Below are 18,986 nucleotides of genomic sequence, written 5' to 3'. Positions count from 1 at the left end.
ATTAGGGTTTGCTGGGCTGATTGATGGCCCCTCGAATGTCAGGGCTGCCCCACGCCTGCACAGCCAAAGGAGCGAGTGGCCCAGCCTGCCAGCGAGCGCTGGTCTCCTTGGGAGCTAGCAGGCATGCACGGCTGCCAGCGGGACCTGGCGCATTTACTGAGTGGGGGGGTGGGGGGGCAGTCTTCATGCTTCCTAAACAAAGACTGGGGCTTTTGTCTCCATGGCAACAGGCCCAAGGAAACCGGTGGGTGTCATTCCCTGGACAAAGCCCTCGCTGAGCTCCTGGTGCTTAGCAACCACCTCCCTCGCCCCGTGGTATTTCACCGGGTTGGGGGGAGGTGTTTGCTGGAGCACAAGAACAAGGAGCTTTAACATCCCTGAGCAACTGGGGCCAGGAGGCTGAGGTGGGGGTGGGCAGCAATCCCAAAGCCGAGCCTGTTGGCAAGGACCAGGCCACAGGCCTGCATCCCCAGCCGGTGCAGCTGAGCCACCAGGACAGACCAGCTGGGCCCATTCACCTGCTGCTTGTTCTGCTGCTGTGTAGAGATCAAGCAGGTCACGGGACCACGGCCTCCATCGCCTGGCCCGGGTGCAGAGCCGCCATGTGGCAACAGAGGCCACTTTTCTAGCCCATCGGTCTCTCGTTCACGCCACCTGAGCTGTGATTTCTCCGGCCCTGGCAGGCTTTCCTGGCCACTGAAGGGTGTGATCAGCGACAGCCTCTCACACAACAGAATCCTGGGACAGAGTGAAAGCAGGGATCTGGGGAGGGGGTGTTCCCCGAGCTGCTTCGGCAAAGCGGCCAGTGCTACCAGGGACTGGCACAAGCGTCACAGTGCTGGCCCATCCTGAAGCCGGTGCTGGAGATGCCGCAGGCTCTGGGGTGATGGCTGTAAAACATGGGGGCAGCAGCTGGGTAATGAGTCCTCTGCGCTTTGAGTGTTCTCGGCCTGAGATTTCAAAGCGCTGGGTAAGCTGCAAAGCCTCGGGCTCCATCATGCCAACCCCCCACCTGCTCTGGACTGGACTTCTCCCAGGATGAGCTGATTTCTCACACACCCTGCTTCAGACATGCCAAGAGAACAGCCTCACTCAGAATGGCCATATCTGTCCTGCTGGAAACCAGGGAGCTGGGCAGCATGACACTGGTGCAGCAGCTCTCCCAGCGCCTGAGCTCAGGCTGAGTGGGGGGTGAGGTTTTAGGCTGGTTCTCTGTGCGGCTGACCCAGCTTTCCTGCCAGTGTAGGGCAAGAGGACAAAACTCTCCTCACCTGGGAAGCCAGCAATGCAAACCTGGGAGCCCCATCCTGCAAAGGGTGGTGCTGTAGGGGTTCAGAACCAGGGGCGGGGGAACCGTGGCCCTGTGTCACGCCACTTGGGGCTGAGCTGGGAGTCACTAGTAACCTGGGGGCATTGCCTTGCTGGTGTGCATGGAGGGGCTTGCCTAGGCCTGGCCAGCGGGCTCAGAGAGCACGGGCATGAGGGGGATGCAAGCAAAGAATGACTTTCAGGGTCACAGTTTCTCCCCCCTGCCTGGGCACAGGGATGGATTCTTGCCCATTTAGGGCTATTCAGAGGAGTTTCTTTGCACATTGGTTCTTCTAAGCTGCCAGGGAGCTGGTGGGCCCAGAGCTGGGTTTGCTTCCCGCCCCCTCCGGCTGCTGGGTGCACAGAATGCCTGCTTTGTGGGCACATGTGCTGGGCCCCGGCTGCGGTTGGCTCCGTTCTGCTTCACAAAAGGCCCAGGTGCCATGTGAAGGCCGCAGCCAGGAGAAGCGGGCTCTCTGTGTCGGTGCCGAGGGGGGAGCGGTGCCAGGCTCCATGGGCTGAGACCCTGAGCTTGTGCCCTACTCCCCACCCCCACTGGCAGCAGCCTTCTGTGTAAGACCAGGGCTCTCCAGGAGTCCAGCCAGCCAGCAGCTGCAGAGGAGGAGCTGGGCTGGGGGCTGCGCTTTGACCCAAGCTCAATGGGCGTTTGCACCTAACTCTGTGCCGCTCTGGGGATCTGCTCCAGCAGCCCCACCGCTAAGGCCAGCTCTTGTCCTTGTTCTTCAGAGGGGCAAGGGATTCACCTGGGAGCTGGGATTAGGACTCAGGATGAGCTGGCGCTCAGCCCGGAGCTAAATGCCCCAGACTACATGGTTTCTGCTAAGGTGGGAGCCTGATCCTTGCGCCCCTTCTGGCTGCTTTGTGCCACCGGGGTTGTGCCCCACTGCCAGAAAGCCACACTACCAATGCAGTGCCTCAGCTACAGGGGCATCTCCCACTGGCACGGAGACAGCCTGGGATACAGCCAGCATGGCACCACTTGCTCTTCTGGTGTCAGGGATGGGTCAAGGTGAAGGCCCAGGGAGAAGCAGCACCTTGCACTCCAGCCATCCACCATGGGGAGAACGATCCCTAGGGGCTGATTCCTGCCAGCGTAACTTAGAGCAGCCCCAGGAATGTGGGAGCAGACAGGCGACTTCGCTACCTGTCCCCTGCCTGCCTGTGCACAGCTCCACTGGGCCCCAGCACCCGGCCCAGCAGGCTCAGTTGGATTGTCTCAGTTACACAGGGCGATGACACTGATCTACACGTCCAGCCCTTTCCAGCGTCCAGCCCCCCAAGATGGGCCACCGCCTCCCCACACCTGGAGTGGAGGGAAGCACAGAGTCGGAGGACACTGATCTAAGACCGAAACAGCTGGGCTGGCAGCCACAGGCCGTTTGATACCTGACGGGCAGCTCAGAGAACCCAGCCCGCTGCCCTGTGATACTGCATCGAAGAACCTGCCTGGCTGGAGGCGCTTCGTTCTGTCTAGTTAGTGCTTTATTGAGGACAGGGCACTTGTACAAGGGGAGAGCTGAGATCCTACAGGAGTCTCTTCACTGCAGCCACCTCCCAGTTTGGAGGACGGGCTGGGGGGGGTGGGGGAGGAGGTTGAGAACCCAGGATACGTCAGACAGGTTACTAGTTGCTACATCCTCTAGGAGACGCTATGGCAACTCTCAGTTCTTGAAGTGCTGCAGATGGGACCTTTCCAAGACATCCCCTCACCCAAACCAGCAACTCCTCAGAGCCGTGCCAGGGAACCGCAACTGGAAGATGCCCATGGCCTTGGTGACTCTCCAGCAAAGGCAGGAGAGCTGCCTAAGAAGCCACGTCAGCTGGCAACAGCACTAACATCCTTGCTGGGTATCAAACAAGCCCATGGCAGGCATGAAGATGCCCCGCTCCATCTCATGTGCAGACACTGAGACTAAAGTAACAACATTTGGTCTTGGGAGACGCCAAAGGAACAATCTCTACTACTTCCCTCAGGGCCGGTGGAGCTTAGCAAGGCGTGCCCAGGGCCATGATCGGGGGAGGCGACTCCCTGGGCTTGTCGAAGAAGATGGAGGAGGACATCTCCGTCTTCAGCTTGCTGTCTGAGCTGCTGCCCTCGCTGGAGGCCGTGTCCTGACTACACTCCTCACAGCAGCAGCAGCAGCAATCCATGAAGGCCTGCCCCAGTGGCTTGCAGAGGCAGAGGAGCAGTACGGGGGTGACGGAGCACTTGAAGAACAAGAAGAACTGGTTGATGAGATTGAGCAGGTCCAAGGTTTGCTTAGACATGTCCGGGGACAGGTAGGCCACCACAACGTTGCAGATGTTCTCGGGGATGGTGCACAGGCCATAGATGACCGTCAGGCCTATGACGGTGCAGTTGAGCTGTCTCTCACACTGGCCGTGCTTGGACCCCCGGCACTCCGCCTTCTTCTCAGCGCTGCTAATCCTTCGAGTCACCAGCTGGCAGCTCACGGTGAAGAGGATGGGCAGGCAGAAGTAGCAGCCAAAATACCACCACATCCTGGCGTTTTGGTAGGTGAGGACCAGGGAGTAGACGGACTCCGGCAGCTCCAGGGAAGGCTTCATGGTGCAGTACTCGGTCACCACACCAGAGACCGGCGACGTGTCCTGCGTCAGCTGCCAGAGGAGAATCTCTGGCACAGAGAGAGTCATGGAGCCCACCCAGATGACGGCCAACTTGGCAATGATGGACTGGCACTGCTCTATGGGCCGCATCTTGAGCTGAGGGCTGGTCGCTGCATGGAACCTGTCGATGCCCAGGGCACAAAGGCTGAAGGTGGTGACACCTAAGGAAGACACCTGGGGACATGGAAAAAGAGACAGGCTGGGGTCACTGTGTGGCACTAATGGAGAAAGGGTTGCATTGGCCAGAGACGACACAGAGTTCTACAGCTGATGAGATGGAAGTTTGCTGGCCAGTGAGAACACTGCTGAGCCAGAGTTTAAGGGGGTTCCCAGGGCTTGTGCCCTAAATCTGACCCACCGGCCAAAGTTTGACCACTTCCCAGATTCCAAAGCACTGCATTTTTAAAGCAGCCACCAAGGAATTAACAACACACAACACAACAGTCCCCAGCCACCCACGTGTTTGTTAAGGGGCCAATAATACCATTTCCTGCTTTTTCTCCGTGGGTGGGTGTCACGGAGTATGCGGGAGTCAAGGCCCTGCACCCCCAGCTTCCTGCAATTCACCATGACTCTCAGCCAGCCAGTAAAACAGAAGGTTTATTTACACGACAGGAACACGGTCCAAGACAGGTCTTGCCGGTACAGACAACAGGACCCCCTTTAGTTATGTCCATCTGGGGGCCCCAGGGAAGCCACAGCCCTGTTGGTCAGGGGGCTCCTCATTCTTTTCAGCCAGCTCCAAACCGAAAAACTCCCTTCAGCCTCTGATTCAGCCTCCCCCTGGCTCCTCCCCCAGCCTTTGTGTCCTTTGTTCAGTTTCCTGGGCAGAGGTGTCACCTGGCCTCCAAACCCCCTCCTGGGTGCTCACGTTACATGCTCAGGTATCCTCCCTTCCCCAGTGCAGGCCATCCCAGCAAAACTCCCCTGCAACCTTCCCAGGTCAATACTCCCCACTCAGCATTCACAGAACACAGCAAGAACATTCCCGCTTCGTCACAGTGGGGAGAGCTCTGAGGGCGGGAGCAAGGGCTCTCGGGGGGGGGAGGTGAAAGTGCAGATACAAACCCAGTTTGCACCCACATCCCTGTGAGTGACTGTGCAATACAGAGGTGGCTGCAGTTGGAGACATAAGTAACTGCAGCTTCAGCCGACTGCATGGATATTATTACATGGGGTCTCCCAGCACATGGGAGGGAGCTAAAGCTGCCCCCAGGGAATAAACTGAGGCAGAGGGATTCAGTGACTTGCCTGAGGCTGCTCAGGGAGTCCAGTGGCAGAGCCAGGAGGGTCTGAGCCCCAGCCCTGTGCTCATCCCTCCAGGCCAGGGCTCTCCTCCTTTTTCACCCGCTAGGCTACATAAGAACATAAGAACATAAGAAAGGCCGTACCGGGTCAGACCAAAGGTCCATCTAGCCCAGTATCTGTCTACCGACAGTGGCCAATGCCAGGTGCCCCTGAGGGAGTGAACCTAAAAGGCAACGATCAAGTGATCTCTCTCCTGCCATCCATCTCCATCCTCTGACGAACAGAGGCTAGGGACACCATTCTTACCCATCCTGGCTAATAGCCATTTATGGACTTAGCCACCATGAATTTATCCAGTCCCCTTTTAAACATTGTTATAGTCCTAGCCTTCACAACCTCCTCAGGTAAGGAGTTCCACAAGTTGACTGTGCGCTGCGTGAAGAAGAACTTCCTTTTATTTGTTTTAAACCTGCTGCCTATTAATTTCATTTGGTGACCCCTAGTTCTTGTATTATGGGAATAAGTAAATAACTTTTCCTTATCCACTTTCTCAACATCACTCATGATTTTATATACCTCTATCATGTCCCCCCTTAGTCTTCTCTTTTCCAAACTGAAGAGTCCTAGCCTCTTTAATCTTTCCTCATATGGGACCCTCTCTAAACCCCTAATCATTTTAGTTGCTCTTTTCTGAACCTTTTCTAGTGCTAGAATATCTTTTTTGAGGTGAGGAGACCACATCTGTACACAGTATTCGAGATGTGGGCGTACCATGGATTTATATAAGGGCAATAATATATTCTCAGTCTTATTCTCTATCCCCTTTTTAATGATTCCTAACATCCTGTTTGCTTTTTTGACCGCCTCTGCACACTGCGTGGACATCTTCAGAGAACTATCCACGATAACTCCAAGATCTTTTTCCTGACTCGTTGTAGCTAAATTAGCCCCCATCATGTTGTATGTATAGTTGGGGTTATTTTTTCCAATGTGCATTACTTTACATTTATCCACATTAAATTTCATTTGCCATTTTGTTGCCCAATCACTTAGTTTTGTGAGATCTTTTTGAAGTTCTTCACAATCTGCTTTGGTCTTAACTATCTTGAGTAGTTTAGTATCATCTGCAAACTTTGCCACCTCACTGTTTACCCCTTTCTCCAGATCATTTATGAATAAATTGAATAGGATTGGTCCTAGGACTGACCCTTGGGGAACACCACTAGTTACCCCTCTCCATTCTGAGAATTTACCATTAATTCCTACCCTTTGTTCCCTGTCCATTAACCAGTTCTCAATCCATGAAAGGACCTTTCCTTTTATCCCATGACAGCTTAATTTACGTAAGAGCCTTTGGTGAGGGACCTTGTCAAAGGCTTTCTGGAAATCTAAGTACACTATGTCCACCGGATCCCCCTTGTCCACATGTTTGTTGACCCCTTCAAAGAACTCTAATAGATTAGTAAGACACGATTTCCCTTTACAGAAACCATGTTGACTATTGCTCAAGAGTTTGTTTTTCTATGTGTCTGACAATTTTATTCTTTACTATTGTTTCAACTAATTTGCCCGGTACCGACGTTAGACTTACCGGTCTGTAATTGCCGGGATCACCCCTAGAGCCCTTTTTAAATATTGGCGTTACATTAGCTAACTTCCAGTCATTGGGTACCGAAGCCGATTTAAAGGACAGGTTACAAACCTTAGTTAATAGTTCCGCAACTTCACATTTGAGTTCTTTCAGAACTCTTGGGTGAATGCCATCTGGTCCCGGTGACTTGTTAATGTTGAGTTTATCAATTAATTCCAAAACCTCCTCTAGTGACACTTCAATCTGTGACAGTTCCTCAGATTTGTCACCTACAAAAGCCAGCTCAGGTTTGGGAATCTCCCTAACATCCTCAGCCGTGAAGACTGAAGCAAAGAATCCATTTAGTTTCTCCGCAATGACTTTATCATCTTTAAGCGCTCCTTTTGAATTTTGATCATCAAGGGGCCCCACTGGTTGTTTAGCAGGCTTCCTGCTTCTGATGTACTTAAAAAACATTTTGTTATTACCTTTGGAGTTTTTGGCTAGCCGTTCTTCAAACTCCTCTTTGGCTTTTCTTATTACACTCTTGCACTTAAGTTGGCAGTGTTCGTGCTCCTTTCTATTTGCCTCACTAGGATTTGACTTCCACTTTTTAAAGGAAGTCTTTTTATCTCTCATTGCTTCTTTTACATGGTTGTTAAGCCACGGTGGCTCTTTTTTAGTTCTCTTACTGTTTTTCTTAATTTGGGGTATACATTGAAGTTGGGCCTCTATTATGGTGTCTTTAAAAAGGGCCCACACAACTTGCAGGGATTTCACTTTAGTCACTGTACCTTTTAACTTTTGTCTAACTAACCCCCTCATTTTTGTATAGTTCCCCCTTTTGAAATTAAAGGCCACAGTGTTGGGCAGTTGAGATGTTCTTCCCCTCACAGGGATGTTGAATGCTATTGTATTATGGTCACTATTTCCAAGCGGTCCTGCTATAGTTACCTCTTGGACCAGCTCCTGTGCTCCACTCAAGATTAAATCTAGAGTCGCCTCTCCCCGTGTGGGTTCCCGTACCAGCTGCTCCATGAAGCAGTCATTTAAAGTATCGAGAAATTTTTTCTCGGCATTTCGTCCTGAAGTGAAATGTTCCCAGTCAATATGGGGATAATTGAAATCCCCCACTATTATTGGGTTCTTAATTTTGATAGCCTCTCTAATTTCCCTTAGCATTTCATCATCACTATTACTGTCCTGGTCAGGTGGTCGATAATAGATCCCTACTGTTATATTTTTACTAGAGCATGAAATTTCTATCCATAGAGACTCTATGGAACCTGTGGATTCGCTTAAGATTTTTACTTCATTTGAATCTACACTTTCTTTAACATATAGTGCCACTCCTCCCCCTGCACGGCCTGTTCTGTCCTTCCGATATATTTTGTACCCCGGAATGATTGTGTCCCATTGATTGCTCTCAGTCCACCAGGTTTCTGTGATGCCTATTATATCTATATCCTCCTTTATCACAAGACACTCTAGTTCACCCATCTTATTATTTAGACTTCTGGCATTTGTGTACAAGCACTTTAAAAACTTGTCCCTGTTTATTAGCCTACCTTTTTCTGATGTGCCAGATTCTTTTTTATGTGACTGTTTATCATCTGATCCAGCCCTTACATTATACTTCTCATTCCTCTGCTCCTGACTATAACCTGGAGATTCTCTATCATCAGACTCTCCCCTAAGAGAAGTCTGTGTCCGATCCACACGCTCCTCTGCAGCAGTCGGCTTTCCCCCATCTCCTAGTTTAAAAACTGCTCTACAACCTTTTTAATGTTTAGTGCCAGCAGTCTGGTTCCACTTTGGTTTAGGTGGAGCCCATCTCTCCTGTATAGGCTCCTCCCATCCCAGAAGTTTCCCCAGTTCCTAATGAACGTGAACCCCTCCTCTCTACACCATCGTCTCATCCACGCATTGAGACTCTGAAGCTCTGCCTGCCTACCTGGCCCTGCGCGTGGAACTGGGAGCATTTCTGAAAATGCCACCATAGAGGTCCTGGATTTCAGTCTCTTCCCTAGCAGCCTAAATTTGGCTTCCAGGACATCTCTCCTACCCTTCCCTATGTCATTGGTACCTACATGTACCACGACCACCGGCTCCTCCCCAGCACTACACATAAGTCTATCTAGATGCCTCGAGAGATCCGCAACCTTCGCACCAGGCAGGCAAGTCACCATACGGTTCTCCCGGTCATCACAGACCCAGCTATCTACATTTCTAATAATCGAATCTCCCATTACTAACACCTGCCTTTTCCTAGAAACTCGAGTTCCCTCCACCGGAGAGGCAACCTCAGTGCGAGAGGTAACCCCAGCACCATCTGGAAGGAGGGTCCCAACTATGGGAAGGTTTCCCTCTGCTCCCATTGACTGCTCTACTTCCCTGAGCCCTTCTTCCTCAACAGCACAGGAGCTGTCTAAGCGGAGGTGGGACAATTCTACAGTGTCCCGGAAAGCCTCATCAACATACCTCTCTGCCTCTCTCAGCTCCTCCAGTTCCGCCACCCTGGCCTCCAAAGTCCGTACATGGTCTCTGAGGGCCAGGAGCTCCTTGCACCGACTGCACACATACGCCACCCGCCCACAGGGCAGGTAATCATACATGCGACAGTCAGTGCAATAAACTGGATAGCCCCCACTCTGCTGCTGGGCTTCTGCCTGCATTGTCTCCTAGTTAGTGAAAGGGTGGTTTACGGAAAGTAGTTTTAGAATGTAGTTTGGTATATAGGTTTTAGGGTTTTAGGGGGGGCTACAGGGAAGGGGTTAGGGCCGGCAAGGGACTCCCACTCCCTTCCCACTCCCCCTCCAAACTCCCTTGCGAAACTCCCTGTTAGCAGCCCCTGTTCGCAAAGCTCCCCGGTCGCTTGTGCGCAGCTTTATAAAGCCCTGGCCTGAGTGAATGCCCCGCCCACTGATTAAGGCTCAGCCAATTACCAGAGGCTTCGAGCTTTCAAACCTGCCTCCAACTGCCAGCCAGAGCACACGGTCCCTCAAACAACCAAACAAACAAACAGACTGACAAACACAAGCTCAGCTCACAGCAAGTAACCCCCAAACACAAACAAACACACACTACAGACAGTCACTTACCCCACAGATGCTGTATTAGCTCCTCCTTCACCTGGAGAACTCCCTTGCGAAACTCCCTGTTAGCAGCCCCTGTTCGCAAAGCTGACTAGAATGACTAGAATGCCTGTCCTGCACTCCCCTCCCAGAACAGCTCCAGCGCGAGCGGGCCAGGGGTTGGAAGCTCATTTAAGGCAATGCAGCAGCTGAAAACGGGGAGAGCCAGGATCACGAGTGGCCGCATGCCTTCAGACCACCAGCTAGCTCCTCGCAGGCAACCAGTCCTCCGCTCCGGGCCTTCCCGTCCCTCGCTATCCGCTCTCCCATGTGCTGAACAAGCCGAAGCTGCTGTTGTCCAAAATCAGCCCCTGGGCATTTCCGCTGCATTGAGAAACCCAGGAAAAACATCCCCCTCTGCCAAAGGAAGAGGGCACAATTGATAGGAAAAAATGCCAAGTTCTGTGAGGGTTCGGAGTGAAAATAAACACCGACAGCCGCTCCACAGCCACCGTGCCAGCACGGCCCCCTCGCTCGCAGCCCCAATCCCACAGCCGGCGTGCTAAAGAAATGGCCACTGTCCGTGCACAGTGGTTCACAGACACGCGCTCGCCGGGCTCCACCATTCCCCAGAGTCCTAGACCCCAAGACAGCGCAGGAAAACTAGAGTCCGTCCCCGAGCTAACTGCTCGTGGAGCTAGACCAGATCTTTTAGAAAAACATCCTGTCTTGATTTAAAATTTGCCAGGGGAGAACCCACCACAGCCCTTGGTAATTTGTTCCAATGGTTAATTATCCTCCCTGTTAAAAAATTACAAACTTTATTTCCAGTCTGCATTTGTCTAGCTTCAACTTCCAGCCACTGGACTGTGTTAGACCTTTGGCTGCTAGGCTAAAGAGCCCATGATCAACTCCTTGTTCCCCATGTAGGTACTGACAGACCAAGTCACCCCTCAACCTTCTCTTCATTAAGCTAAACAGCTGGAGCTCCTGGAGTCTCTCACTATAGGGCAGGTTTTCTAATCCATCTCATGCTCTTCTCTGAACCCGCTGCAATTTATCAACATCCTTCTGCATCAACATCCTGCGGACACCAGAACTGGACACTGTATTCCAGCAGCGGGCGCCCCCCTGCCAAGCACACATGGCCCTTTCTGACCTCTGCAAGGGAAGTTCTCAGTACTCAACAACTATCTGACATTGGTCCCCTTTTTAAAAAAAAACAAAAAACAACTTTTAGCATTTTTTAAAAAAGTTACTCCCCTGGGGATCCTGGCGCAGGCCCTTCTGGGGATCACAGGGTGCTGCCCACCGCCATCCTGCACTCAGCCCTCACTCCAGCATGCCCACGCCACCCGTCTAAGCTGTGCCCCCACAGTGCTCACCACCCCTACACTGGCTGTCGCATCAGCAGCAGAGCCAAAAGGATGTTCCTTCTGCAGCTGTTCCTTCCTGCCCAGCGCTCTCACCTCCGCCTGCCTCCCCTCCTGCTTACATCAGCATCCCTTCGCAATGATCCCAGTACTTCCCCTGGGCCCCGCCCCTGCCTGGGTCCCTCAGCTGCTGCTATTGGTATTCCAGGGGTGGCCACACCAGCTCATTGCCCCGTTGTGCCAGACGCTGCACATACACAGACAGTGGGAGCTTGCAGTTGAACTCAGACGCCGTGGGAGCTCACTTTGAATGGGGGATGGAGCATCAGGGGCAGTGGTGCAGAAGGGGAGGTCAGGGTGTCTCTCTTGCCGGGGACAGCTGCTGCGAACCCCAGTCCCATCACCCCAGTTCCTTCCTGCTGCCCGGCCTGATGCCATGTGCTCCAGTCACTCTGGGCATGGGGGCAGAACACAGATCACAATATTTCCACTTGGGGATGCTCCCCCACAGCCTGCCACACCCCCCATCCCTCCAGTTCTGCCACCCCGGTCTAACTGGACAAGAGAAAGGATGGGCGGTTATAAGTTATGGGGCACCGAGAAATTAAGGGCACCTCTATTCAGCAGCTGGGAGGGCACTATCCAGTGCGGGAAGACAGACCTGTGCTACATCGAGCAATGCAACCATGGTAGCTCATGCTGGCTGCCCAGGTACGTCCCTGGGGGGTTGGGCAGGACTGCGTTTGGATAGCTGGCCGAGTGGCATGCTTCTAGTTTTAGGTGCTAGCTTAAGCAGAGCTGGTGCACCTGGACGTCTACCCGAGCTGGGCCGATGTACCTTTAGGGACTGGACCAATCTCCAGGGATGCGGCCCGGCTCTTGGAACTCAGCTACAGGAGAGAATGGCCCCAGATGGGCTAAATCAGTGTGGAACCGGATTGGGGTAAATCAGTGCAGCCCCCCCATGTGGACATTCTTAAACTGGAATAAGAGCGCCCTTCCCCAGGGGCTGCATCGGCTTCGAACCAATGTAGTCATAGTGGGGCCATTTCCTTCTGCCGACAAAGCCTTCGACCTACGAAAGCCGGCGACGGAGTGCTACGCTAGGGAGAGGAAGGGGTTCTTGGCTGCTGGGACTGTGGGATCCCAGCCCCATGCTCCACTGCCCTGGCCTGCACCCCCAACATGCCCTACTTTCCCATTGCCAGGGCCTGACCCTTCCTCAAGCCAGGAGGCAGCTCCTGAAGGTGGCCGTTCAGCACTCCAATCCAAGGGTGGCTGCACCATGTAGACACACTCCAGCTGGCTTTGAGGTAGCTAGCGCCAATAACCCGAGTACAGCCCCAGGGTCCTGACAGACTCGTACAGCCTCGCAGCTATTGTCATTGGCGCTAGCTCGGGGATGCCTACCCATGGTGCAGTCACTCCTCTAGCTGCAGTGTGGACGGACCCAGAGTCTCTGCAGGGCAGGGCATGCAGCAGCCAGGATCCAGCCTCACGGCATGTGACCTACTGCAGCACATTCCTGGGCTCTGGGCTTCTGAAGGCTAGAGGAGGAGCTGATCTCCAGAAGAGTTGAGCCCGCACTAGCTGCCTCACTAGCACACTGCCGAGCCTTTTGCTTCCAAACCCGGCAACCACCGTGCCCCCTGTGACCCCCCCCCCCCTCCCGGAAAGGACCAGCACTGGCCAGGGACTGAGCTATGCCCCCCTTCCCCTTCCCCCAGGATCTGAGCCCTGCACCCCTCTGAGCTTCTAGCAGGTGCCAGGGTGACCCAGGAGCAATCTGGAGGCCAACCAGTGAACTTGGCCAGATGCAGCCAGAGGGAGGGGGGGCATGGAGACCCGTCTCCCCACCTGACCAGCGCTGCTCTCGGGGTGGGGGCAGTATGTTGTTAAGACACAGCCCATGGGCACAGCCCTGGAGCCCAGCCTGGATCCCCCCCAAGAGAGCAAGTGGTGACAAATGCAGCAGCGTCGGTCTGAGCGCATACTACGCCCCCCATCAGACTGACACTACCCAACACTGAGGCCCATTGTCCCGGCCACCTCCTCCACTGAATGAGCCATTACAGCAGCCTGACTGCAGCCACTGCGTCACTTGCAGCTGGGCGCACCACCTGGGCCGCTCCCTGCCCTCCCGGAGCACCCTCCAGCCCCCAGCATGGGACGTACAGCATTGGGAGTCTGAGCACCGTTCTGCAGGGGTGGGATTCCTCCCAGGGCAGCGGGCCCAGCGTAACGCCCAGCACGGGACGTACAGCATTGGGAGTCTGAGCACCGTTCTGCAGGGGCGGGATTCCTCCCAGGGCAGTGGGCCCAGCGTAACGCCCAGCACGGGACGTACAGCATTGGGAGTCTGAGCACCGTTCTGCAGGGGCGGGATTCCTCCCAGGGCAGCGGGCCCAGCGTAACGCCCAGGCCCACCCAAGCCCCGGGGGAGCCTCATGTTGGCCCCTGCACAGGGTGTATTTCACCCCATGAATTTATGATCATGTTCGGTTCCAGGTATTTCCCCTGTTGCCTCACAGCGCATTATTGCACTAGGCCGAAACTACAAAGCCCACCCCCGGCCCTGGCCCCAGCCCTGATACCAATTCATTAGCCATTATTAATGATATCGCATTACAACTTAGCATCGCTGGTCGTGGCCCAGGACCGCACCGTGTGAGGGGCTGTACAGACGCAGCCCCGAACGCCAGGCCCTGCCACGTACAGTCCAGTCTAAGGGATTGGCAACATGCAGCAGTTGCAGAGGCTCAGGTGCCAGGTGGCTTCAGGAGGGAAGTGATTCTACATCAGAGCATTAATATCCTCGCCCAGCTGACCGGAGGAGGGGCCATCGGGTGGCTACCTACCAGCTGCCTTCACTTGCCTTCTCGGTAAATCCTGATGCTGAACAGGAAAAGGTTGTTTTTCGATGGAAGGGGAAACTGATGGTTGCAGACGTTTCCTGACTCCACTCTAACCCTTTTACTTTCGAGGTAGCGCTGTGGTGCCTCCCACCATGGCAGCGAAGTGCTGGACTCTACTGCACAGGGACATGCGTGAGGTTTCTGGAGGCTGCTTTTCGGTGAGGCTGAGAACAGCCGATTTCGCAGCCAAGAGCTTCATAGAGCTCTGGGGAATGTGACCAACTTCCCAACCTGTCATGCAGTGACCATGGTGGAGCACCAGGAACATCCAGCAACCTACAGCCAGTCCCGAATTGACTCCTAGGGGCAGATCTCCAGCTGGTGCACAGCAGCAGCAGAGTTCCACTGATAGCAGGAAGGCTACGCCCGACTCACATCAGCTGGGGATCCGGCCTGTTGACTTCAATGGAGCTCTGGCTGATGACATGAGCTGGGGATCTCGTCCCCCATGGGCAGCAGAGAGGCACAGCTGCATGCAGGCTGGCTGCGGGGTCCCTCTCATGACAATAGGGAGTCGGGTTCTCTGGTCTCACTGACACCAGCTCTATGCTAGCATGAGGCCAGTGATGCTATCAGGGGAGGAAGGGGAGACTCGAGCTCCCGGCCCCCAGACCCACTTTAGAGTCCTCCTCCCCCATGATCTCAGTGCAGCTGGCAGGGGCAAGCAGAGGCTGAACTGGGGATGGGTTTTCCTCAGCTTGCATGCATGAGTTCTCCATTGTGATGAGAGCTTCCTCTCCAGGGTAATCTCCCCTCACAATGCCCCTCTCCCCCCTTCATCCCTGAGGCAGCTCAGCTTTATTCTTTGAACTAGCCAGAGGCACGAGCCCCCAGCCCTGCCAGGACCACGTACCCTGAGGCTGTGGGGTCCGCATTGTCGAGGCGATGGCAGCATGTGCAGACACAGCTGTGACTTAGCTAGCTGGAGTACTGACAGCAGGGCAGCTGCAGCCTGAATAATTTCCCAGGGTCCAGGGTGGGCTGGTACCGGGCCACTGAGGGGTGGGGAAGGGGCAGGTTGCCCTGGGCCCCCTATTTGAGAGGCCGCCTAAGCCGAGTGGTGTTAGAATATAGATATTCAGGCCTGCCTGTAAAGGCCTATACTTTAAGAACTTAGGTGTATTTTTTATCACTTTGTTAGTCACAGGGGTATAAAATAAAGAATCAAAATCCCAGTCTGCCTGTGTATGGGTCTTCTCTCCCTAGGACAGTCTGAGGCCTTGTTCTTAGCTAAGGCATTTGGCTAAGCAGCAGGGGCAGCCATAAGCTGGGAAGCGAACCGGTCACATCCTCACATCCCAAACTAGTCACATTGAAATGAGGTGGTATTGGGCTGTTAGGAATACAATCCTGTCCTGATAGTGCCCAAGGTGATTAAAGAAAACTTAGTTTGAGAGCATCCTGCCTGGCAAGAAACCACTTCTCAATAGTTGTGGTTGTGAAACCCTCATTTCTGTATCTTTTATCTTTATGGCCCCCACTTTTCTATTGTTAATCTGCCTCGTTCTCTAATTGTTTCTGTCTGTTGTATAATTAATTTTGCTAGGTGTAAGTTAATTAAGGTAGTGGGATATAATTGGTTAGAGAATGATGTTACGTTAGGATTGGTGAGTTAAATTTCAGTAAAATTATTGGGTAGGGTATAGCTGAGAGTATTACTACACCTCTACCCCTATATAACACGACCCGATATAACATGAGTTCGGATATAACGTGGTAAAGCAGCGCTCCAGGGGGGTGGGGCTGCGTGCTCCGGCGGATCAAAGCAAGTTCGATATAACGCGGTTTCACCTATAACGCGGTAAGATTTTTTGGCTCCCGAGGACCATGTTATATCGGGGTAGAGGTGTATATAAATTGGGGTCATAGAATCATAGAAGATTAGGGTTGGAAGAGACCTCAGGAGGTCGTCTAGTCCAACCCCCTGCTCAAAGCAGGACCAATCCTCAACTAAATCATCCCAGCCAGGGCTTTGTCTAACAAGAAGTGGGTGGGAAATTGGATTCATGCTTGCTGGAAATTAACCCCAATAAACATCGCATTGTCTGCACTTCAGACTCCTGCTCATTTGCTGTGTGCTGTCTGCGTGACAAGAAGCAGGGAAGTGGGAGGGTGGCGGAAAAGCCCTCTAACAAGTGGCATGGTGACTTGGTGTGCAGGGTCACAGCGCCACTCAGGTTTGGCCCAGCTGCCCCTCTGTGGTGACGGCGGGATGGCTGGGCTGGGACAAACCTGAGTGGCTCTGAAGCCCCCCCATCCCCACCCCATGCCAGGTTGTAACACCTGGAGCAGGAAGCTGGGCCCAGCCTCACAGGATGGGAGCAGCTGTGGGGTGAACATGAGGCTGCAACCCCCCACCCTGGGCGTCCCCTCAGTCGTAAGGAGAGAAGTGACTCTGTGAAAACGGCACCTCCGTGTGTCTGTTTATTCTGAACACAAGGTGCTGATCCGGCCCACACCCCTGGCTCTGCCTGCCCTCCATGAGCGACAACTCCACCTGCCCTCTGGCTATCTACCGGGGGTCCCATCTTGCCTGCACACCCTGCTGGCGACACAGTGCCTGGCACTAGCAGGCTGCGAGCGTGGCGGGTAGAGGGTAGAATGGGGGTTAACTTGTCCACAGCTGGGCAGGGCTGGCGCAGTCCAAGCCACTGGCTACAACACTGCAGCTGGGGTGCTGAGAGCCAGGCCCCTCACTTTGGGTGCCCAGATTCATAGATTCTAGGACTGGAAGGGACCTCGAGAGGTCATCGAGTCCAGTCCCCTGTCCTCATGGCTGGACCAAATACCGTCTAGATCATCCCGGATAGACATTTATCTAACCTACTCTTAAATATCTCCAGAGCTGGAGATTCCACAACCTCCCTAGGCAATTTATTCCAGTGTTTAACCACCCTGACAGTTAGGAACTTTTTCCTAATGTCCAATCTAAACCTCCCTTGCTGCAGTTTAAGCCCTTCTTGTTCTATCCTTAGAGGCTAAGGGGAACAAGTTTTCTCCTTCCTCCTGATGACACCTTTTTAGATACCTGAAAACTGCTATCATGTCCCCTCTCAGTCTTCTCTTTTCCAAACTAAACAAACCCAATTCTTTCAGCCTTCCTTCATAGGTCATGTTCTCAAGACCTTTAATCATTCTTGTTACTCTTTTCTGGACCCTGTCCAATTTCTCCACATCTTTCTTGAAATGCGGTGCCCAGAACTGGACACAATACTCCAGTTGAGGCCTAACCAGCGCAGAGTAGAGCGGAAGAATGACTTCTCGTGTCTTGCTCACAACACACTTGCTAATGGTACCTGGTTTCCAGAGGGCAGGTGTGAATGCCCAACACCACTGGGGATCAGGCTGCTTATTTAGGTGCTAGTTGTTAGGAGCCCAAGAGCGAGCAGGTCTCTGCTGTGTCTCTGATCCCTTAGCAAAAGCAGGCCCCTGGGCGAGAATGAGGGAGGATTTTACAGTCCCTTTTCTCACCCTACACACCCTGTGTGGCTCTGGGAGCCCCAGACTACAGCCCGAGGGGGTAGGGTGACCAGACAGCCAGTGTGAAAAACCGGGACAGAGGGTGGAGGGTAATAGGTGTCTATATAAAACAAAGCCCTGAATATCAGGACTGTCCCTATAAAATCAGGACATCTGGTCACCCTACAAGGGGACTGGGGCTGTGATTGCTCCACACAGGGCCTGTTCCACGCTCGCTGTCTGAACCCAGGTGCCTGGGCCCCGGGTGAGATTTAAAGTGCTGGGCGAGATGGGGGAAATACACCAGCACAAGCCCGGAGGGGTGAAGTGGCACCTGGAGGGGTTGTGCTGGGTCCCTGCACCGGGCGAAAGGCACCGTAGGAACGGGCTTACACCATCTGCCGGAGCCCCCACCGGCCCCTTACCTCCATGAAGGGCACGATGCGGCAGGAGATGTCCCCCAGCAGCCTCTTCTTGGTGATCTCATTGAAGATGACCACAGGGAGGCAGAAGAAGAGGACAAGGAAGTCCCAGAGAGCCAGGCTGGCCAGGATGGAGTTCCAGGCGCTCTTCAGGTAGTAGTTGTGCCAGACGATGCACATGACTGACAGGTTGCCGATGATGCCCACGGCGAAGACGATGAGGGAGAGGAACATCACGGCGTAGGCGCTGTAAGAGTTCTCCGTCACTGGGTACAGCGGGTTCTGGATCTGCAGACGCTTGTCCGGCGCCGTGGGAAGGTTGCCACGGGGGTCTGTGCCTTGGAGGTCTGTGTGGCTCCCATCTCGGTGCTCAGCAGGGTCTGTGCTGGATGGCACCAGGGGCTTGGTTGGGTTGATGGGCCGGGGGAACTCCACCCTTATCCCCGGCATGTAGTGCTGGACTGACTTGGAGTCCTCGTCCTCGGTCCCTCTGCGCAGCCTCTCCCTCGTCAGCCGGTCTTCTGAGGCTGGCCGGACCCAGTGACCGTCCCGTGGGTGCCGCACCTTCCCAGGTGACCCCAACAGAACATCGGCTGGTAGGTCGAGACCCAGACCACCTCCTCTGTCCCCGTGCTGCTGCCCAGGATGTGCACGCCCCCCCTGGATCAGCGGGGCAGTGCCCGGCTTTGCCATGGCCCCTGAGGTCTGCAGCACCAGCAGCGAAAGCACGAGAGACCAAGGCAAAGGCATCGCTCCCTCGGCACCAGCTCCACCACGCCTGCAAAGCAGAGGTGACTCCAACCCCGGGGCTGTGGAGAGAAAGGGAAAATTCCCCAACTTGAAAGAGGAGTGGAGGAGTCGTGGGGTGAGCCAGGAGGCAGAGAGGCTGCAGGCTGCTCTCCCAGCTCCAACCGCCGCTCTGGGTTCTCTGCAGAGCTCTGGCCGGAATAATAAGTTTCCCTCAGCCA

At 54.1% G+C, this 18,986-nt stretch overlaps 1 protein-coding gene across 1 annotated transcript; it reads right to left on the bottom strand.

Moving 5' to 3' along the window:
• Positions 1 to 2,917: 2,917 nt before the first annotated feature.
• On the bottom strand, positions 2,918 to 18,768 carry GPR37L1 (G protein-coupled receptor 37 like 1). The gene is made up of 2 exons (XM_045015956.1): positions 18,022 to 18,768; positions 2,918 to 4,131 (listed from the first exon to the last, which is right to left on the bottom strand). The coding sequence occupies exons 1-2, from the start codon at positions 18,766 to 18,768 to the stop codon at positions 3,316 to 3,318; spliced, it is 1,563 nt and encodes a 520-aa protein (XP_044871891.1). The 3' UTR covers positions 2,918 to 3,315.
• Positions 18,769 to 18,986: the final 218 nt, after the last annotated feature.

Source organism: Mauremys mutica, chromosome 4 (genome assembly GCF_020497125.1).
Source record: "Mauremys mutica isolate MM-2020 ecotype Southern chromosome 4, ASM2049712v1, whole genome shotgun sequence".
In the NCBI taxonomy this organism is placed as follows: Eukaryota; Metazoa; Chordata; order Testudines; family Geoemydidae; genus Mauremys; species Mauremys mutica.
This window is presented reverse-complemented; position numbering and strand designations above follow the sequence as displayed.